The 22,999-nt window shown below is 38.9% G+C and overlaps 1 protein-coding gene across 1 annotated transcript in view; it reads left to right on the forward strand.

The window, feature by feature from the left end:
- VPS4B (vacuolar protein sorting 4 homolog B) overlaps positions 1-22,516 on the forward strand; it is a 30,427-nt gene extending 7,911 nt beyond the window's left edge. Inside the window, 12 exon segments of the mRNA XM_026841382.1 lie at positions 6,393-6,482; positions 6,485-6,537; positions 6,540-6,726; positions 8,105-8,255; positions 9,533-9,600; positions 12,325-12,444; positions 12,676-12,832; positions 14,291-14,439; positions 14,616-14,697; positions 16,323-16,542; positions 19,087-19,224; positions 21,027-22,516. Coding sequence (XP_026697183.1) covers positions 6,393-6,482; positions 6,485-6,537; positions 6,540-6,726; positions 8,105-8,255; positions 9,533-9,600; positions 12,325-12,444; positions 12,676-12,832; positions 14,291-14,439; positions 14,616-14,697; positions 16,323-16,542; positions 19,087-19,224; positions 21,027-21,128 — 1,517 coding nt within the window. The 3' untranslated portion in view covers positions 21,129-22,516.
- Positions 22,517-22,999: the final 483 nt, after the last annotated feature.

The raw sequence follows: 22,999 nt of genomic DNA on the forward strand, positions 1-22,999 counted from the left end.
TTTGGTTCCTGGCAATTTCTGCTGTACTCATGTAACAGTAGAAAAAGTCCTGCAATTCACTATGCTAAATGTTGTTCAAAAAACATAGAAGTAATGGACTGTAAATTTCACAATTTAAGAATATAAGCTACATTTTTAATTTCCATGCTTTGTCAAAAGATCAAGTGAACAGTTTCAAAATGTGCCCTCAGTTATGTCTGCAATCATTTTCTCAGCCTGTTTTCCTGATGTGCTGGAATAATCTCATTATGAAGTAGAGACATATGCATCTGGAGGTATTCCACTGCCTGAGTAAAGCGACTTAGTCCAGAAGATAACACACTTCATATGTACACACACCTGATAAAAATCATAGTGCATCTTCAAGAATTTACATATTTTGATTTTCCAGGTTTAAAAACTAAAACCAGAAGTAGAGTGAAAATTAACATAACTAAGAAATCCAAAGAGTTTAGCTCAAAAGGCACAATTTAAAATTTTCTTTCCCAGGGAGGCACAACCAGAACCATTACTGTACTATGCCAGGAAATATATTGCTACCATCCACCACAGACTTTGTTTTCCCAGTGAAATGGGTGAGCAAGACCAAGGTCTACCAGCAGGCTTCACATTCTCTCAAGCCAGACTGTAAAAGTAGGAGATGGAAGAGGACATGTCAGTTTTTGAGTGCCAGTATTGCAGAAGCAGACATTTCATCCTCTGAATTCAGTTTAAATCAGACTCTTCTCAACAACCTGTGACCCCACAGCCCTGACCAGCCATGCCGGGGCTGTATCTGACTCCTCTTCCCCTCATGGGGGCTGACCCTGACCCCCACCCATGGGCCCACATCCCAGCCTGTCCTCAGCTCATCCCCAGGGAGGTGCCCAATGCCCAGGGCTGGGGCTGCCTGGTGCTCCCAGCTGCCCTGCTCCTGAATGGGGCAGTGGGATGGGCCACGGCCATGACCTGACCCACTGGAAGAGTCACCTCAGCTCAGATTTGCTCAAGAACTGATCATTCCCATGGAACAAAATCTAAAACCAGTGGCTGGTGGCAGCAGCAGTGGGTTGTCCCAGCTGTGAACCACCTGGTCTGCTGTGCAGGAAGGGACAGGCAACATGTGGCCACGATCTGTGATCAGCAACACTCAGGTGGGGGAAGAGCCGGGCATGGAAGAAATCCCTGCTCAAAGACCACTTCTCCCTCCCCTGTGCTCATGCCAAGCCTGCAGTCTCTCCTAGAAGGTCTGGGTTTGTCCAGGGGAGCCTCTGCCTCTCCCATCCGCTGCTTTTACCACCACAGACACAGGGGAAGGAGAAGGCAGTAATGGGACCTGTCAAAGCAAGAAGGTTCTGGCTTTCAAAGCAGGGCTCTATTTTCCTTCAGTTGCTGCTGAGGCTGCTGAAGAAAGGGGTGCAAAGACCAAGGGCTTTGAGAAATAGATCGCTGACCTGTGATGGAGATGCTTGCACTGACACCTTAGGCCATGGGATGAGATAGTCTGAGGACCACTTACTCCTCAAAATCCAGTGCTTTAAGTCTTGCCCTGAAGCTCACCCTTGCCTCTAGTGCCATAGATGTAACACGGTGTTATTTTGGCTTCAGTCTTTGTTGTCCTGAGTAAAGCTTTAACACCTTTCCTCTTGGGCCCCACAGATATACAATATCCTCTCTTATGCCCAGAGTCCTGAGTGCATTTAGAAATAACGGTTCTTAGGACATAGCCCTCCTCCACAATGCTGGCGTGGTTTCAGTGCTATTAAAGTGGTTATGGATGGCAGATATCCACCTGGGAATACCATAGCAGCAGTACTCCCAACGGCACTATGTTACAGGCAGACACGTTCCCAAGGACAGCTGGTGGCTTGGTGCTCTTAGAAGAGCAGTGCTCCTGTTTTTTGGCCCAGCGTGTTTCCTAGTGCAGAGGAGGCTTGCAGGCCGCGCAGCCAGACTGACTGCCTACACTCAGCACAGCTGCACTGCACGTCCATTGGGGGTCAAACGTCAGGTGCATGAGAGCTCATTGTGTGTACACCAAACTGGATCAAGGTAACATAATGGGATTTGGACACCCTGAATTCTACTTGCTAGTTTTGTTACTGAGATCCTTTGTTAGCCTAGGTCAGATTGATCTTTCTCCATCATTTCATCGGGTAGAAAAATATAGAAAAATATGTTATATTTTCCTGCCTGTCCAATCTGCCTTGTCTATCTGTACTGTTAAGTTCTCTAAGGCAGTGATTTTCCTTATGCCATGGCTCTTGTTTCATATAGTTAATGCAGAAGTCTCTGATATTAACATTAATTATCTCTAGTTACCTTTTAGCTGCCACAGTGGAGGAGAATCACAGATATGAGGCCGGGCTGTGCTGTAGACCTGACTTGTTTTATTGATGGATCCATCTATTCTTGGCCCAAGGCATTCACGCAATGTGCAGTGCAGACCCCTTCCTTCCATGCCAAGAGCTGGTAGCAGGAGGCATTCTCTATGGCAGCTTACTCAGCCTTAAGAATGGGAGATCATGTGTGCCTGTGCCACCTAGCGTCACAGCAATGTGAGTAACAATGCCCCAGGCAATTAGGAGATGGGCTTAGCTGAGGCCATTAGGTACCTATATTAACATCTGCAATATGGGGTTTTTTTGGTACACTTAGTTGTACACAGTCACTATGATATGGATTTTTAGAATATGATAATACAGGAACTTCAGCACTAGGAAGTATTAGATAATGTGACTGTACTTGTCCCTCAAATTGAAGTAATACCCTTGACGTGACACTTCATTAGCTTCTCAGAAATTAATCTTGATGTCATTACTTAGCATTCAGCCAGTCTTTCCTTGGGCAAAACTAGCTGCAGAGTCGAATAACAATAGGAATATTGTATGAGTAAGATTTAGGAAGGAGTGAAAGATTTAGCCTGTTATCTGTAAAGATACAGATGCCTCTTCTGATTTAATTTTGGTTTTAATCTCATTCCCATTTACAGAGTTGGTTTTTATGCAGTTTCAGAAGCCAGTTCAGTGTGATTGGAGAGGCATTTACTACTTACACGCCTGTGACATACTTACTGTTTTAGACCTAGGTCTAAAAACTAAATATAACATTACAGATTTTAAAATCGTAGGTACAGATGACAGAGCCAGAAATATTAGCAACAGGAATGTATCTAAGAATACTCTATCATGCTAATCAGAACGAGAAGGTAAAGGCAGAAGGGAAATTATATCTCCAAGGAAGTAGTGTGTTTTAAATAAAAAGAAGGTTAAAAGTAGACCAAAGGCTCCATGATGGTATAATAAACAGTAAAAGCGTAAATAGTATGTTTTTGCCTCGGGCTTTGAAGATGGATTAAGAATAAGAAAGAAATGGATATATATGATTTGACCCACAGGGTTTTCCTGAGCACTTCACACCATCGATGTCGTGCTTGAATCCCGAGGACAACACATCTATCAGGTTCCTTTAGAAATCATCAGCTCTCCTGTCAGACAATTTCAGTTGTCTTTTGTGACAAACTCAATAAACTGCACTTTCTCCACCATCTTTCTTTACCATCTCATTCCCCAAATCTGATTACATGATTTAAACTTTGGTACAACATGTCTTTTCACATTTGTAATACAGCCAAGGAGAACAGCTACCGACCATGCCCAAAAATCAACCAAAGCATCCTCCTACATGTGGATATATGAGGACACTTACCAAAATAAACTACCAACCAGATGATTTGAGGACGCAATTACCACAACCTTCCCAGGTATAGGGGTGACTGTGGATGTGCCTTTTACCCTCTGCCCAGAACAGGCAGCCTAGTGACAGTATGTAAAAGGTTTCCTGAACTGTTTTATTACAAAACAAAATCAAAGTGATGCTGAAATGATTAAGTCAAACTTGCATTGTCGTTGCTTAGAGGTAGTTGGAAGAATGGGGCTTATTAGTCCAGCGAAGTTTCCCAGATACTCCTTCTTTGCCCTAAAGGAGTTAGACTAGCCTAGCAGGGTAAGGATATGGCACTAATTTAGCACGTTCATAAATCCATACAGCAAGTCAACTTTACAAAACTGGTTTGCTATGTGTTCTGAGTCAGCAAACGCCTCCTGCTCGCGGGGCCGGGGACACTGGCGGGAGAGTTACGGACTGCCTCTGTCGGTAGGCGCGACCTGCCTCTGTCGGGAGTGTCGCGGGGACTCGGCTTGGGGCTCGGAAGTAACGGAGTCCACAGGCGAACCCCCTCATCAGCCCGGGTCTCTAGTGGCGGCGGGCACTGAGTTCCTGGGGAGGGGGAGGGCACCTGCCGGGTAGGCGGTCGCACCAGCCCAGCGGGACGCTGGAGCAGCGGGGCCAGGTGTCAACTTGGGAAGCACGGTTGTCTCTTGTGGTCTAGACGCACGGTGTTTGGCTTAAGTTTCTCAGACTGCTGACTGCAGGAAGTCTGCTGTTTTTCAATTTGTGTTAGCCCTCAGCTGGGACTGTATAGTTGGTTCTGTGGCTGGTTGGCAAAACAGATGCAGAAATGACCTGTGTCAAAAGTAGACATTTTCTCTTCAGCTGTTTGAACCCCGATCATTTCTGTGATCTCATTATGGCCATGTAATGCTTATACTGGTAAAGCTAGGGGAGACACCACAGGGTCTAGAATAAGCAGAAAGAGAGTGAAACCTGTCTAAGCTGATATTCTTTCTGAGGGTGATGTTCATCAAACTATAGTGTGGTAAATACAGTTTGTGCCTCATGGATAGTTAAACTGGTCATCTATGCCCTAGTTCATACAGCTTTCTAATAAATCGTTTCCTGTGTGATAGCAGTGTTCATCACAGTAACAGGCTAAGATGCCAGCTGATGTAATGAAGTGCTAGAGCTGAGAATCTAATACCCAAGTAATAGTATTTAGGTATTTACAAAAACAGTGTTCCAAAACTAGTGAAAACATGATGTAGACTTTTTTCTATTTCAGAGGATCAGGACTGCAACATGCCCTGTTTTCTCACAGTGCTGTTTTAGCAGATGGTCTTTGCCATTTATTCTTTGGATTTAGTGTCACCTGTATCGCTGTCTTTGTTATACTGGATCCAGGAATCGCTGGACTGTTCTGTAGTAATTTAAGTCACAGAGACTTAACTTTAAGAAGAAAGTTAACTTATTTTTGGGTTAATTTCTGCTCTTTTGCTGGATTTAAATGGTGCATGGAGAGGCCTAATGGAGCCAGCAGAAAGTGAGCAGCAAGGAGGAGACTGCCTATTTGTACATGGTAAACTGCTTATCAGCTCATGATCTCTCCAAAATGGAAAGACAAGTTCTGTTCCAAAGAAACAGATGCTTACGGTGTTCCAACACTTGCCAGAACAGAGACATAGAGTCTGCTTTATTGGATCATTGTTTTTAAATAAATTGCTCTTTGATTTCAGGTAGATCTGTTGAGATGATCTTTGCTTACATGACAGCGACACAAAGCAATAGAATGAGACATTTTGCTGCTTATCATTTCATGGCTACTGTTTACTAGCTTTGTTTTGCCTGAAACACTGATCAGAGTGTCTGGATAGTGGCAAGAGTATCTGTACTGGAATGTCTAGTGAAAATTCTATGCTGCAGTTGAAGCTCTCCACCTTGCTCCCTGACGTTACCATAACCATCCTGATCATACTAACAATGTTTAGGAAAAGAAATTGACTGAATGTGGAAAAATATGTGTGGGGCTATAGAAGATTTAGTTAGTGTTGGTTAACTCTGGCTAATCGACTGCCTTTTTTAAACTTACATGAACTAGTCATTCAGACTGACAGTTTTAATTGTCCTGAAGTGGTATAGACATTCCGAGGAACAAAGTGTAATAAAAGGTAATAAGTACTTATGAGCAAAGGAATAACGGTGATACCAATAAATCCACAGGCCATTGTATGCAATACAATGGCTTAGATCAGTTTTATTTGAAACTAGCTGAACAAATAAATTAAAAATACATCCATAACTTCTAGAACTTTTCTTGATGCTCGTGATTTGGGTACATTCTCTTGTGTTTTGTTTTTTTTCTCCCCTCCCACTGGAGTGGTAATTAAATTTCTTGCTTGGATATTGAGAACCCAAATCCTCCTAGGGAGGCCAAACAAATAGTCAGTCTTTGAAGATGTCTGCCGGCATAGGGTTGGAAGAGTGATAGTGCTAGTTTCATCACATTACAGTCACCTACTTCCTGTATAGACACTGCTATTGACAGAGTTTATGGATGTCATCAGTCATAGTTCAAAGTGTCTAGGTCTGTGATTAAAAAAAAACTTTGAATGGATTTCCAAGCCTTTGCATAATAAATCCGAGAGATTGGTAAGGAAAACTGCATAGACAAACCTGTAGTCGTTCCAACTTAGTATACAGAAACTTGTTCTTCTCACTTATGCTTTTCTGTGTGCTAGTAAATTTCAGCAGTTTGTTAATCACTGTTCATAAAACGATAGAAATATTGTCACATACAGAGCACCACCTAAGACTTGCAATTAATTGCCTAAACTTATTGGGCTAAATGTTGAAGAGCAGAAAAACTGGGTATCCAAAAATAGTCAGAGCAACAGGTTAAATGTCTCTTTGATCATGCAAAATGCTCTTGTGTATCACTTAATTATTTGCTTGTGTTACAGAAAGCAATAGACCTTGCTAGCAAGGCAGCGCAAGAAGATAAAGCAGGAAACTATGAGGAAGCCTTCCTCTTGTACCAACACGCTGTGCAGTATTTTCTCCATGTTGTTAAATGTAAGTGTAATGTATTGGATGATTAAGTAGAGTTTAGTAGTCAAATTGGAGAGAGTAATCTCTTATGTTGACACTGGTATTTAAATTTTTACTTTCATCATCAGCTGATACTTGCTAATTGTAGTTTGATTGAGGTCATGTATTTTGCAGCTTTTGTCTTTATTGTGTTGTGTGCTTGCTCTGTTCTCATAAGAAATCGGATTATTTTTTACTTGTGTTTTGGTTTAGAGTTCTTTGAGAGGGAGGCAGGGGTTTGCTGTCTCCGCTCTGTAATTCTGTAGCGATCTTTCAGGCTGCCCACTGCACAAGGAAATGTGACAATAAGTACAGGGATACCTGTATGTTTGTAGTGCTTAAAACCTTGTGTTATGTAAGAAGCCTTTGCTGTATCTAGGGAGCATTTTTTGCTCCTCAACTCATGCCACTTGCCTCTCTACAACCTCTCTGCTAGCATTTTTCGCTCCTTAATGTCATAGTCTTGCTGTTCATCTTGGCAAACAAAACATAAGAGGTGGATTTGTATGTTGTAATTTTTCTTTGGTTTCCATATTCTTGTTATTTTATGCCTTTTCACACTTCTGTGTATCTTTTGAGTCATGTCCGGTGTTCATATGCAAGGAGTGGGCTTTTTTAATGTAGGTACAGCCCTAATCTAGGGCTAGGGTTGCTCACCTGTGCACTTATAGATCTCCCTCATTTGAAAAAAACACTATTTTCTTCATAGTCACTTAGGATAACTTCTGTTTATCACTTCCTATCCATTTATATCTTACAGCCTTTATCAAAATATCATTTTTCTGTCCTTTTAACAGTACTAATGTACTTTTGGAAACTTAACACACAAACGTAACATGTTAAATTTTGATGGCTGAGTTGAAATACTGTAAATACTAAGAGAAATACTAAGAGAATAGTGTGACTTGAACCATACCTAACCCTTTCAAATGCTTCGTTTATTTTTTTCTTTACGATGTGAACATCTCTTAAAATTAACAGGCTATGGAAAAGCAAAGTATGTTTCTAAATAAAAATTGCTTAGCACAAGCAGCTTCTTGATGAGCTATTTCAGAAAAGGAGTTAAGACAATGTATAGAAACTTGGAAGGCTGACAGAAGAGCTTCCAGTCCTTAATCCTTCACAGTCAGATTTTAAGCCAAAGCAACTGCTCAGCTGTATATTTGATTTCTGGTAGTTGATGACTGCCTGCCTGTCTCTTCCTTCCATAGTATAGGGGAAAAATAAGTAGTTGTGGTATTTGGTTATGTGGTGAGCACTGAGAGAAGTATATTGATAAGATATGAAGAAGACAGTCTTGTTTTCTGATTGATGCACATGTGTGTTGCTGTTAACAAAGCATTGTTTCTCTTCAAACTCTTAGATGAAGCACAGGGTGATAAAGCAAAACAGAGCATTAGAACGAAATGTACAGAATACTTGGACAGAGCAGAAAAACTGAAAGAATATCTGAAAAAGAGAGAAAAAACTGCACCAAAACCAGTTAAAGAGTCTGGTCCTACTGATGGAAAAGGGTATGTTTTTGGAGAAGGTAAAGCAAAATACTTCCTGAACTCAGCTTATTCTAAAATTCAACTCTTCAAAGATCATTTTAACTAGTGTTTTTCAAATGCTTCAGGTGACTACAAATGCTGAAATATAGTGGGTTAATAAAAGAAAAATAACATTAATTAGCAGCACAGGCATTTCTGTGCTTGTTTACTGAAGTGTGCAAACATTTGCCTAGGAGATTCACTGAAGAATGAAAGCTGTTTCAGACTAACACATGTTTATCTTGCTTAATGACAACGAGCCTGATGACCCTTAATTTTCTACATTTAAATACTAACTAGAAAATAAATTCAGACGGATGATTACTGGGGCCCAAGTTTGATCTGTGTCACACTAGATAAGAGGTGCAAAGCTCTCTGTAGGGTGAAGTACCATAAAATGGACTAATTCGCTCTGATGCCTTGCTGCTGCCTAGTCTTTCCGCTGGTTTCCTTTTACTAGATTTGCTTTTTATTTTGCATATCAGAGAGCAGAACAAGTAGAGCCACCTGAACAAGCAACGCCTCTTTTGCATTTGCTTCTGCCTTTATGAGGATAGGAGGGAGGAAGCATTCAGGATGATACCTTTTGGTGGGGTTGTCTTTTTTGGCAGTCCTGAACAGCTAGTTTGCTCAGTTGTCTTTTGAAACTTCACCTGATTTTCAGTCTCCTTCATTGTCTACTTGTCTCATCAGTGTTATTTTTTGAGCTGTACTGTGTTCTGCTGGTTTATAATAGAAAGAATGGGTAATATCATAGAGGTTACATGTATTTTCATGATCTCGGCTCCAGTTGTTCTTTATCTAGTCTCTTCTTTTCCTCCTTTGCCTTCCAGTTTCCTTTGCTCTGACAAGACAAGGGTGTAGAGTTTCATAGTATTAGGTGGAATTGACCAAGTCCGCTTGCAATTCCAGACAGGGAACAAGTGTCAATGTCTAAAAATAGAACTATTTTAGCCATTCCATGTTGCTCAGAACAAGGGCTTTTGTTTCCTGAAGACTGGCTTAAAGCATGTAGAAGTGTGTTAAGAGGGCTCAGACCTGTAAGAGGAAGTTGAAAGGGTGAGGATGATGAATTAGAAAGAACATAGTGTAGAAAAGCAGGAGTACAATGATGTAAACCTGTAGATATCTGAAAGTCTCTCGAGGTTTCTTTCATTCTTCAGACTGGTGTTTTTTCTGTTTCTTGCATTCTGATTTTTATCTTAAGACAGCACGCTCTTTTACTGTATTTTAACACTATTTTTTTGTTTCCAAATCAGGAATGACAGTGATGGAGAAGGGGAGTCAGAGAATCCTGAAAAAAAGAAGCTACAAAATCAACTTCAAGGTAATTCTGAAGCATCCTTTTCTTCAAATAGGGGTGACTTTATTCAAGCAAATTCCTGTATTTTTGCCACCTAAATGTTATGGATTAATTTACTGCCTGTAAGTGGATTGACTAGTATGTATTCTTCACATGAAAAAACTATAGTCTTTATGGAAGTATGAGTTTGTGTGCCATGAAATTATACAGTAACTATGTTGAAATGTGTCTCCTGTACCCTGTGTTTCATGTTAAAATTCTACCATTTATCAGGACAGCATTTTCCAATGGGAGAAGTTACAAGTTTCCAGGGAGCTGTTGGCCAAATTGAATCGGTATTTTTTACTTAAGTGCATTAGAGTATTGCCTAAAGGCTAAGGTAACAGACATCATACAAATGCTTAGTGTAAGCAGGACCATTCTCATAAAAAAGCTTGTGCTCAAGTTTAGGAGTTGAGAACATGGATTCTTGCCCATTTATAGTAACGGGCAGCATTTTCTCATATGTAGTCATGATGCTTTCCCAGTTGAGTAACATAATAGTTTGAGGTTTTGAACTCAAATGCTGATTACAATCAGTTATACAATGTATAGCAGCTACTAGTAGGTTTTGTAGATATTAAAAAAGAGGCTTTGTTTTATATTTCTTACACTTTAATGCTGAAGAACTGTTCAGAGTTTCCCTGCCAGAAGGTGCTTATGGATCTGAAGAAACTTCATTGTTATCCCCCTATTTTTCAGTGTAACAAAGATAAAACACATTTACCAGATCTCTCTGCCTGTGTAATTTCAGAACCTATTGGATTGTATTTGGAAATTGTGTCATGCTTTTCCTACTTCTCTGCACATTTATTTAATCCTATGCGCAGTTATATGGGACAGTTTCTTGTATTTTAAAATGAGAGAAAAATGATGAATGTTGGACTCCTACCCTGTGTCTCACTATAAAGACTTTGTTTCTTCCCACATGAATCTGACCTTCAGTTTTTACTTCAAGGAATAGTTTCTTGCACCCATCACTCCTTTGATACTTTCTATAACATGACAGTGTACTTGTTTATACATTTGATTGCTTGAAAGTCTGAGATGTGAGGTCCTTGGTACCTTTAGACTTAGCACAGGAGTCTCTTACTCAGATAATACAAGATCTGGACAACCTTCAGATAACTCATTTTCATTTTAGTTCCCACAGCAGCCACGGAAATTTCTTGTATTTAATTTTGCTGCCTTGTTACTCCTACCTGACTTTGCCTTATGGAACTTTCCCCATCTGTGGGTATTTATCAAGTTTTTAATTATATTAGTAATGTGGTTTATTGTGGGAGAAGTGCTAAAGTAACATTCAGACTGGGTAGTAGTTGTGGGTCTATTGTCATATACTCTTGTTTAGAAATTTAAAGGCCATTTGCACAATATTGCTTAACCTTCCAGCTATTAACTTAATACCTACAAAATTAGGAAGCCTACAATTCCAGTTCAATTTTTGTCCTGGTACAGGTAATCTCTTATAGTGCAGTGTTTTCAGTTACCATGGTATGTCTTTGAAATAATTTCCTCTTTCTACCTGAATTGTTACCTGTTCTGACAGTGTTCATTTCGATCTGATAGAAAAGGAATGCAGCAAAAAAAAAAAATCTCAAAGGAGATACTTAACAAGTAAATAAGTATGTTTGCTTTGTTCATTAGCCAGTGAGTAACAGTAAATTTTCAATTCTGTAGAAGAAAAAAAAGCCTTAAATTACTTCATAGAGCTCTAAAGGCATAAGGTGAAAGTGTCAAGAAAATGGCTGGTGAAAGCCAGTTGTGAAATTGTGGAAAGCTCCTTGTAGAGAAATAGGGCAACTGAAAATTCAGTATGTTTGAGTAATTAGATAAGCATGGGGTTGGTTGGCATGTGTTCATCTGAGAAAATTTCTCTTACCTTTTGGATTTGCCTTGGCTAGGATTGCAAGATCTAATATTCAGTTACTAGCTCAGATTCAAGTTGTCCCATCTAAAAGCGTTCAAGACAAAATCATTTTTGGTATGTCAGACTAACCAATCTGAAGTCTGAAGAGAAGGCGAAATTACAGCTCCATTGGCTAAAATCAAGCTTAACTTGTTAACTAAGATGAGACTTGGTGATAAACTTTGAGAGAACATAGCTAGACCAAGAAGATACTACTTCTGCAGCTAAGCAGTCTCCATATAGCCTTTCTGATGCTTTCAGCCCTCTCTCTCGAAGCTCTTTACCATTAGATGATCTGATTGTTTGCTGCACATCTGAAGATACTCAACAAGTTATTTCATCTGCTGGAGAATCTTACAAATCCTGGGCTAGTGCAGCTACATTGCTTCCTTTGTTTAAAATTAAATTTCAAATTTTGGGGGAAGTACAATTGTAATTTAGTAAGGAGATGGTGCCTGGGTACCTATTAGAGAAGCCACTCCTCTGTGACTACTAAATGCACATTTGCTGGTCAGTTATGGACTGGCTTTGACCATTGTAGGACTTCTACTAACTCTAGTTCTTCTATACTAACCAGTATTCTGGTTATCCCTGATTTATTGTGGTAAAAGAACATGACGCATTCCTGTAGGAATAAGATCCATTTGACTAACAGTAATTCAGTGTTTATATATCTTAGAAAAGCCTTGTTTTTATTCAGTATGGATATGAGCATAGATTTCTTAATTATTTTTTCCAAAATGGAATTTGAGTTGTACAAATTAGTGATGTGTGCATCTTTTCACAATCTTTTCTTATAGGAGCAATTGTTATGGAACGACCAAATGTCAAATGGAGTGATGTTGCTGGCCTCGAAGGTGCCAAAGAAGCACTTAAAGAAGCAGTGATCTTGCCCATTAAATTTCCACACCTGTTTACAGGTCAGAATTACAAAATTTATTTACTGTTGTCCAGTCAGTACCAGCACTGGGGTCTGAGTGTTGTTATGTCAGTGTATTGGAGATTCAAGCTGAGCTCTTAAAATTAATCCATCTGACAGAATTTTCATGGGTAGATGTGGAAAACCTCTGAGCAACGTAGAGGGGCTTCATCAGAAAAACAGGTTCAGTCTTTCTACAGTATTTTGAAGACTGCTGGTTTCTCTCTTGCAGGAAAGAGAACACCCTGGAGAGGGATTCTCCTGTTTGGACCACCAGGAACAGGAAAGTCTTATTTAGCAAAAGCTGTGGCGACAGAAGCCAACAACTCTACGTTCTTCTCAGTATCTTCCTCTGACCTTGTCTCAAAGTGGTTAGGTGAAAGTGAAAAGTAAGTTGGAGTTGCTAGAGGTCCAGGAAAGCATCGGCAGGAAGAAATTAATACAGAGCTAGACAAGTTGCTGTAAAGAAACTGAATTTGAGGGAAGGGTAGTGTCTTTTTAAAACTTCAGGTGTTTCTACGCTTCATGCTGTGGTGCCATGTAAAGATACTATCATGTGCTGCATTTTATCCTGCTGCAACTGGACCTTTCTTCATGCTCAAGACAGCTTTTAAAACTAGCTCAGAAAGGTTCTGGGAGCACCGTGGAACTCATTCCCTTTCTAAATTTAGCTGTGATTGCACACTACATCAGTCTGAAGTGTTGGGGTAGTCTGTCTCTTGGCATCTCCCACTCCTCTGTCCCAGCAGACACATGGCATTTCTTTGTCCACACAGGGATGGGGTTTTTTTATGCTGATTTCAGACAAAATCTGGAAGAGACTTGCAAAAATAGGCTGAAGGAGAGGAACAGCCCTGACAGAAAATGTCATGGTTCCCCATGCCTCCTCTTTGTTTCTTACTGTACGATAGGAAAGAAGACCAGGAAGCTTCAAGTAATATGTTGGCTGCAGTTTAGAAGTGCAGAAATTTGTCTAGGCTTCCAATGAAGTTTTCCTGAATTAAAAGAAAGCTCTGGGCTTGTACAGAAAGGACTTTCGTATGATGATAAGAATAGTTGTCAAAACCATGCTTTAATAGTTTGAAGTGTGGGACAACTGAGCAACACTAAAGTTGATAGGATGAGGAAGAAAGGCCATGAGATAAAGTGTGTGAACTGTTTGGAGTTTTTTTCCTGAAAAGCTGGAAACCCTAAGCTGCTTTTCTTTTGTTGCAAAAGGGATACGGAACTGGAGCCCAGCTTGGCATTTTTTCTGTTTTACTTTATTTGGGACTTTTGTCTGAGGTTTAGTGCTGGTAATGTGAAAAATTTCCCAGCATGTTTGGTTTGTTGTTGTTTTTTTTTAACTTAGTAAAAAGCATTAGTAAGATATGGCTGGGTTTTGGGGGCTTTTTGCAAACTAACTTTTCTTGTCATATAAAAAGTATTTAGTAAAGTTGTGTAAAGTAAATGTACATGTGATTTCTTAAAAAATCTCAGAGTTAATCTGAATAGGTTACAAATGTTAAATAAGAGAAAGCCATATTCTTTTGAGTCTGTCTAGAGTGGTGGTTTTGTATAGTCCAGGCTGTGTTGTAGAAACGTAAACTGGGAAAGGGCTTTTTCTTGCAAAACCATACCTGGAGTACACTAAAATGTTTCATGTCCCTTTATGCCGGTCTATCTAACTCAGTGTAATGCTGAATCTTGGAGCTGAAAGAATGTTGTATCTTTGAGTAGCTTTATGTTAATACTTATTTTTTAGCTTTCTCTAAAGGAAGTGACTGTATCATAATCTTATGTTCTTATGTGTATGTGTTTTTACTGGTGTAAACATTAAGATAACTGAAGCTGTTTCCTTTTTTAAGATTAGTGAAAAACTTGTTCCAGCTTGCCAGAGAAAACAAACCTTCTATTATCTTCATTGATGAGATAGATTCGCTCTGTGGGTCAAGAAGTGAAAATGAAAGTGAGGCTGCTAGACGGATAAAAACAGAATTTCTAGTCCAGATGCAAGGTAAGTTTACTTGCTTTTTAGAATCAGTCAAAGGAATTAGGATATGTATTTTAAGCATAGCTTGCATGAGGACACTAAAAAGATCCGCAGTTTTTCACCCTGTTAAATTTTGGCAACATTTTAAAACAATCTCTGTTTATCATCTAAATGATGAAATTATTTCTGCCCTGATACAGGAGTTGGTGTTGACAATGAAGGAATCTTGGTATTAGGAGCAACAAACATACCCTGGGTTTTGGATTCTGCTATCAGGAGAAGGTATGATGGCATTTTTTTTCATCGTATGAAATTCGCAACTGTTGTGAGGGTTCAGTCTAAGACTACCTTAGGTAGTTATCCAGCTCATGTTTGCAGACATGGCTGATGTTCTATAATTCAATTCCATGAGATGGACTGTGCTAAATTAATAGCCCCTTGCCCCTTTAAAGAGGTAGGTTCCTTCACTCTTATATTGGCCTCATAGTTTATTTAATTTCTTGGTTAGATCATTGTGCTTGAGAAGCAGAAAACTTTTTCTCGTTGGTTGTTTTTTCAGTGGACTTGGGGAACAAGTTACAGAATATATACCTCAGAAGGGCAAGAGTTGGTAGAGCCTTCCTTTTCAGTTGTCAACAAGCCCAAGTAGCTTGAGTTCTTTCTTGGAAATACAGCCTTATGTTACACAGAAACACTATGTTTTTCTACAGATCAGGCATAACTTGGTGATCTTTCAGTGCATGTTTTAACTGCTGTTTTGTAGATAAAAGCCTTCTATACCTGTATATGATTAGCTGGATCTTTCTTTGAGCTGCAGAAGACAAATACAGCTATGTGACAAACATGTTGTGATGAGGACACAGCTTGAATAATGGTCACTTTTGTAGACTAAAGAAACATTATTTTTTTGTGACTGTCACTGACTTTTATTCAAGCTGGCCATGCTTTGATTGGGGGTTGGACCAGGTGACCTCCAGAGATCGCTTCCAACCTTTATGACTATAGTTTTGAGTGAGAGGGATTTAGACTTGAAATTTTAAGGAACACATTCACCTCATTCTTGGAATTCCAGCTCTGAGGTCCACAGTACAAGATGGGCATGGACCTGATAGAGTGGGTCTAGAAGGGGGCCACAAAAATGGTTAGAGGACTGGAACACCTCTCCTGTGAAGACAGGCTGGGAAAGTTGGGATTGTTGAGCCTGGGGAAGAGAAGGCTCCAAGGAGACCTTGAGCCTATAAAGCAGACTTATAAGTAAGGCAGATGTTTGGGGGGCTTTTTCTAAGGCCTGTAGTGACAGGACAAGGGGCTGAGGTTTTAAACTGAAATGGGGTGGGTATAGATCAGACATAAGGAAGAAATTTTTTATGATGAGGGTGGTGAGACATTGGAACAGGTTGCCCAGAGAAGTTGGGGATGTCCCATCATTGAAAGTGTTGAAGGTCAGGTTGAATGGGGCTTTGAGCAACCTGGTCTAGTGGAAGATGTCCCCGCCCACAGGGCAGGTATGTGTCAGCTTGGTATTAGGCAGTTCTTTGTGTGAAAAGTGTTCAAATAAACTTCAACACTTAAAAGTTAAAAATTGAGGGGGGAAAAAGTCTTTAAAACACACACTCAGCTGGAGAGAATCTAGGAAAGATTCGGTCTGAAGAGATGATCATTGTCATGAAAGGGAAGTGGTTGTTATATTCTGGATGTTAGCTTATGCTACCTACAGTATTATTTATGAGAATATGTTGTTGAATATTTGCCTCTAGATTGTTTTTAAAGGTTTATAATACTGAAACTGCTTATTTCTAATACTGTTAGGAACAAGCTATATAGTTATTTGCATAAGCTTCTTTCCACTGTGCACCTGCGTAAGCTAGCATCCATGGAACTTTTTTTTTTTTTCTTTTTTAAACCAGGTTTGAGAAGCGTATTTATATTCCTTTACCTGAAGACCATGCCAGGGCTGCAATGTTCAAACTTCATCTTGGGTCAACTCCAAATGTCCTAACAGAATCAGATTATCGAGAGCTTGGAAAGAGAACTGATGGCTATTCTGGTGCAGATATAAGCATCATTGTACGTGATGCACTGATGCAGCCTGTTAGAAAAGTGCAATCAGCTACTCACTTCAAAAAAGTACGTAGGAATCAAAAATTTTTTGTTATTTCATCTCTGAGAACTATTATTTTGAAAATTCTTTGCAAGTAAAGTGAATTTGGTTTTGGGAAATATTGCACACTTAGAAACATCCTTTTTATGGACTAGGAGAGAACTTGGGTATTCCTCCTCTTTTTTTGTGTGTGTGTTCCCTTTCCCCAGCCTCCCACCTCCCCACCCCAAGTTCTGCCATAAGTCTGGTGGAGCTAGTTTCTCGCTATTCATGCTGCACAATCCAAGCTCTGATGACTCTTCATGTCTTCAGGTAGTGTTAAAATGATTCAGTTTGAAGTTTGACTTAAATGGTACTGTTACAAAGGTGCTCTTTTTCTGGATCAAGTTACATGGTTCATGTTTAAATAAATGTATCCCTTGTCCACATGGTCACAGATGGGTTATAATTATGCACATGCTGCTTACTTGGCATATTTTTTGAACTGAAAAATTAAGGTTTTGTAGAGTTCTGGTAAAAACCTTTGCAATGTTACTTGAAACAGTAGTAAAGATGCGAGACAACTGAACAAGTTCTATGTTTCATTTTGTGGACAGCATGCAGCATCCTGTGGATGTTGCTGTAATGTGAAAACTAGTTTACACTTATTTAGGTGCATTTTAAAGAGACTATTGAAACTGTATAGTTTGGCTTATCTTGCAGTTACCTCTACATACTATATAATGCCTTAACCATTTCTTCTAAATGTTTGGATCTCAGAAACTTTATCTGACAAACAACCAGCTAGAGTTCTTTGTCACCAATCTAAATCCATTAAATTGGAGAGTGGGTTTGGTTTTTATTTCTTCCCAGAGAATTTGCACATATGGGTCTTGTTTAATTAAATTAATTGTTCTCTAGAAACTAAGCTCTTCAATGGCAAAAAAAAGTATGATCACATTATCAATGGTTATAAAGAGTTCCAAATACATACAACATGTACTGGTTAAATAACATTATATTTTTCCTGTGTAGTATTTTTTTAGAGTAGACCCAGACTAAAAGGTTTTTTTGTTTACATTTTTACTGCAAACTTTGATTGTACAGAAATTCATATATCCTGTGTAAAGGTAGGTCAAGGTATTTTACAGAGGTTTTTGCTGCTGTAAAGGGAAGCTTTCATTTGTTGCTCCTTAAAAGAGCAGGTGTGGGGCTGGGTAAGGTAGGAAAAGTTTTGCGTCCTAAACTGTCAAGAGATAGACCACATAACTTGTGTTGGCAGCAGCAGTTCATCATCTCAGTTACTCATCTCAGTTACAATTAACATTTTTTTTTTTTTTTTTTTACTAGTAACTAACCCTGACATTAGAAGTTAAGGGCCCTAAACTGAACAGCTACAGTTATTTTGAATTGAAGATAGGCTTTTTGTGTTCCTTGGAAGAAACTTGGAAAAGTTATATGGAATAACCTCAGCTGTCACAGTTTGTGGAGCAACCCAAAAGGAATTCTGACTGCTTACCTCTTTTTGCCCCAAAAAGGAAAGGAAAAAACCTCCACAACTGCAGTACTTTGAGGGCTCTACATAAGCCAAGTTGATTCCACTTCTGTTGCTAGTACTTTAATTGGATGTGTTTCCTATTTTTGTAAGCAGAATCTTAGCTGTATTAATTATTTGCATCATAACAGTCAACTTGCCCCAGTTGAACAGTGCTTTCCTCAGTTATTACTAATTCATTGTAAATCATTCCTTGCTCTATGTAATAATACAGGTTTGTCATAAGAAACAATTAAGAGTGCATTTTGAATATTACAATCTGTACTCTCTGGCATTGTGCTTTTAAGTGCAGTTTGGAATAGCAAATCCAGTTCTCTCCTGTTAAAAACAGCCAGTTAGTGTGTGGTCTTTCAATCTTTGCATATGTTTTGAGTTCCTGTGAATGTGTGATGGTTCAGTTAACAATCAAGGAAAATAAAACTGTGGGTCCCAGATGAGGTGTTGCAGAAAGGGAACAGACACACCTGGTGCAGCATTTTTGGGTCTACCCATGTGTCTGGGAAAAAAGGATTATTTCTGTTCTCCCACTAGATGGCCCTGTTTTCTATCGAGTGCTGCTGAGGTGGTGTCAGAAAAGGTGCTCAGATCTTTGTAGTGCAGTACCTCAAAGACTGAAAAGCCATCTCTGACTTCCTAACTTGAGGGGCACTTAGAGTAACTATGGAGGGGTTTTTTTAGAAAGCTGTTAACCAGTGATGAGTGAACTCCCAAAGTGACCAGGGACTAGAATGGGTGTCTTTGCCAGCTAGATCTACTGGCATGTTAGTTTTCCACAGAAATCCTCAACCTTAGGAGGAAGCAGCTCCTGGGATTTGACCTGATGTGGATTTCAGTATCTGACTACAGCTGCGTGTTTTCAAGGTGAATGATGACAGTATATTTATGCAACTTCTCTTTCACAGGACATGTTTTCCCAACGGGTGAGGCATCTGCATGAAATCGAGGAATTTTTTTTTGCTCTAAAGATACTGTTCAGCTTCTGTGTTTTGTCTTTAAAATTATAAAGCCTATAAACTGAGTATTTTCTTACTTTTAGGTAAAAGGACCATCAGTGTCTAATCCAAATACGATGGTAGATTTGTTCACCCCTTGCTCTCCGGGTGATCCTGAAGCCATAGAAATGACATGGATGGAGGTTCCAGGTGATAAATTGCTGGAGCCTCAAGTTTCCATGGTAGGTATTCTTTTGTTCTTTTGTAACATTTCTTTCTTGCTTTACCATAAAATCATTTCAGAGATCTGCAAAGACTCTTTTTCAAATGGTTATTCAAGGCAATTGGGTGAATTGTTTGTTTTCAGAAGTGCTGGACATACCAGATAACATTTGACTTTCCAACATACAGTGCTACAGTACAGCATGCTTGTGAAAAAGCCAGGTCTCTATCCCTGATAAGCACTTCTTTCTTATTGTCCATAGACAGCATCTGGCTTTTCCACTGTTCTTTCACTTGTCTTTTATTGATTGAAAACCTTTGGGATCCCTGCCCCATGGTATGCTTCCTTCCTGTCACTCTGTAGCATTGATACTGGAAAATTGTGTTCAGTGTAAATTGGGAAGTGCTGTAAGTAAATATTGCCCATGAAACAAATACAAGGATAAACAGTAAAATGTGGAAGGATGGTGGATGCAATTGCAGTTTTGGTTAAATTTCATCACAGGTGATACAGCTCTTTCAGCTGTGTTCTTTATGCATGTCAAAATACTTGCTTCAGTCCAGGGAATACAATACATCATTTTAAGACAAAATATTAGTTCACTGCTTAAAATAAAGAATGCATGTCCAGCAATTTTATTTTTTCCCCCCAAGAGCAACAAGATTCTGAATTTAAGTACAGTGTTTGAAGAAAGGACTCGGTAACAAATCTGTGCTCCTGTCATGTTTTGTGTGCAAACAGTCCTGTAACAAATGAAAGAAATCAGTGTATTTCATGGGGATCACAAACCTCTAAAACAGTAAGCACTGCTTTGTAAATATAACCACCACTATATTCAGAAAATAATTTTCTATACATATTTGCATACTGAGAAAGCACAAAAGGATATATGCAGGTGCAGACCTGCCCTAAAACTTCTGCCTGCATGGTCTAAGAGGATTTTTAATCAATCTTTCCTGGAATTAAACATAACAATTCCTTGTGTGCTCCTAATGCTACCTGGGTTCTGATGCGCTATAGTTGCATAAGTGGTTGTTTCGGTGTCCAAACCCAGTTCTTGTCCTTAAAAAGATGAGGTTTTATTTCTTTCTAAGCAGGGTATCTCTAATCTGATGAGACACATCTCAAGTCTAGAAAATAATGATATTAACTCCTGGGATAACCCATAATTTTATAGTAATATGAGGTGTTAGGAACCTAGTTCTTTCAGTTGCCTCTGGCTAGGACTTGGTTAGTTTTCTTTACCCTTTTTATTCATAGGGTGTTCTAACTGCTGCTTTCAACTTCATAGACTTGTGATTTTTCTGAACTCCATTTTCTAGTATCTGAATAGTTATCTACATAATTGACTGAACTGAAGAGACAGAAATTACCTGTCATGAAGAGCAAAACTTTGCTAGAGATGAATCACAAACTACTGTTCTATGTTGTTGGACTATGAAGAGTACATGGGAACATCTGATTATTTTCCACTTTAAACTGCTATAGTTAAAGATGAAAACAGTAACTGACAATAAAACAGAACTTCAGTTCTTTTCAGTAAAGAGATGAATAGAAATTGAATGGATGAGTGGCTTAAACCTAAACCCGAGGTGGTGGTTTCGTTGTTAGAAAACTCACTGACAGGTGTCTGTCTTCACAGGGATAAAATGTTGCCTCTGTGCAGAAGTGTTTAGGCTTGCTTAGTTTTGTGTAAATAGGAGCTCCTGTGGTCACCTTGGTTTAGTGGGCTTTTTAATTCATATTTGTCTTGGCAATAAGATTGCTAGCAGTGGTACTCTACTTGTTTCTGAGAACACTTTGTTTTTTCTTTCCTGACAGTCAGATATGCTCAAGTCGCTAACTAGCACAAAACCAACAGTTAATGAACAGGACCTGGAGAAGTTAAAGAAGTTTACAGAAGACTTTGGTCAGGAAGGCTAAACCAAAGATATATGTGGAGCATTAGAACTTTTTTGCTTTCTTAAGTATTCTTGTGTCTTTATTGATGGCACCTCAAATAAATGCCAATAAAATCACTCCTTTCTTACTTTGCAAAAGGAATAGAAGATACTTTTGCAAAGACCGTTAAGCTTTTGTATTGTATTGTTTTCTTCAGATGTCTATTAAATGTCTTCTATTGAAAAATAATACGAAAATACAATTTTAGGGTGAGACAGCAAAGTGATGTGGTAACGTCTATTAAGTACTAGAAAACTTTTAAATTATTAGTTCAGTTTTAGGTATTATATTAGACCTGGGTACAAATGAGTTTTAAACTCCCAGTAGGCTCAAAAAACCTTTTTTGAGGGGTGGAAGAGAACATATTTCTTGGGTGTTTTCAGTATCAGTCAATCAGCCTACATATTAATTAATTGCTCTCATTTCATTCAGAAAAATACCACAAAATTTTCTAATCAAGCATATTGCAAGTGTGGGTTTGCTATTAAAGTAAGAAAGAAAACACTGTGAGGATAAGACTACATGGGCCAGTACTTTGTTTAGATGGAACTGGTATTTGGCTTTTTCTGCTAGCTGTGTTAAAATTTTGCCTTAAACAGCAAGCTCTTGTTTTTAATTCATTACTAGCTGATACACACTGTCACTATGCAATTTAGCAAAAGTTTGTTAAATGCAAGTATCTTGTAAGGTACTTTGCTGTCTTTTTTATTATTTTTTTTCAATCTGGATTTAATTTCTGGAGGAGTTTGCCTAAAGTTAGAAAAAAGCATTAGCAATGTCCTGTAAGATTCCACATGTCAAGGCTGGCAAGGTATAGGTTGTCTTTGGAGAATGTATGGGAGGTATTTTGGGAAATAGCATACTTTCATGTGAGAGGAAAGTATAACATGTTTTTAGCCATAGACTTTCCAGTGATGAATTAACTTGGAACCCTACTGATAACTATTGTGATAGGTTACATCAGTTTAGTGCTTAAACTTGAGAGAAGGCTGAAACTTTAGTACAGGAGTAGCCCTTCCATTGATCTTTTTCTGAAGAACTACAAATTGAGATGTGCCTGAATGTAACTTACAACACTACAGTGTGATCATTGAGTTTGTGCCTTGTAAGTTTGCACTGGCTGTAGATACAAAACATCATTAGGATCCTTAGAATACTCTTCCATTATCATTGTACAAACTCTATCCTGCATATGCTTTGTTTAACTTGCATTAAAAGAAATTTGCACATTTTGTGTATGTTGTATGTACATATACACGATCATCTTTTGATGGGGTTTGATTTCCTTTATGTACATATTTAGCGTACATTATAAATCATAGGGTGGGTGAAATTTGCTGTACTTAAATGAAGTAAAACGTTACAGTACAACATCAGCTATGTTCTTTGAGTATTTCTTCATCAACTATTTACTTCTTGATTCTTGATTATTATTTTAGACCTTGGTTTCTATGTTTTAACAGCTAAACAAAATATTTAGTTGAAAATTCTTTGATCTGCAAGGTGCTGAGCTTTTGTTTACTAACATGATGAAACATCCTTTCCAAAACGGTTCAGTTACAGCTTTACCTTTGTCTTACATTAGAATGTGTAAATGTGAATCAGTGGACTGCAAAACTTTTTGTGGACCGGGGTGGGGGGTGCTGGGGGCAGGGTGGACAGGAATTCCAGTTGTAGGTGCAGGCAACTATGGTTAGTAAACATAATCTTCGGTGCAACAGGATTGCTTATTTGTAGTTGCCACTTACCAACACTTTAGAAGTAAGCCACATACTGGCAGAGCTCTCACTCAGAGGTTTGAAGCTACTATCTGAAGTACTTGTCTCTTGACCTTTTTTAAAATGAGTCTGTAC

The sequence above is a fragment of the Athene cunicularia genome (assembly GCF_003259725.1).
Source record: "Athene cunicularia isolate RWA chromosome 2 unlocalized genomic scaffold, athCun1 chr2_part1, whole genome shotgun sequence".
NCBI lineage: Eukaryota > Metazoa > Chordata > Aves > Strigiformes > Strigidae > Athene > Athene cunicularia.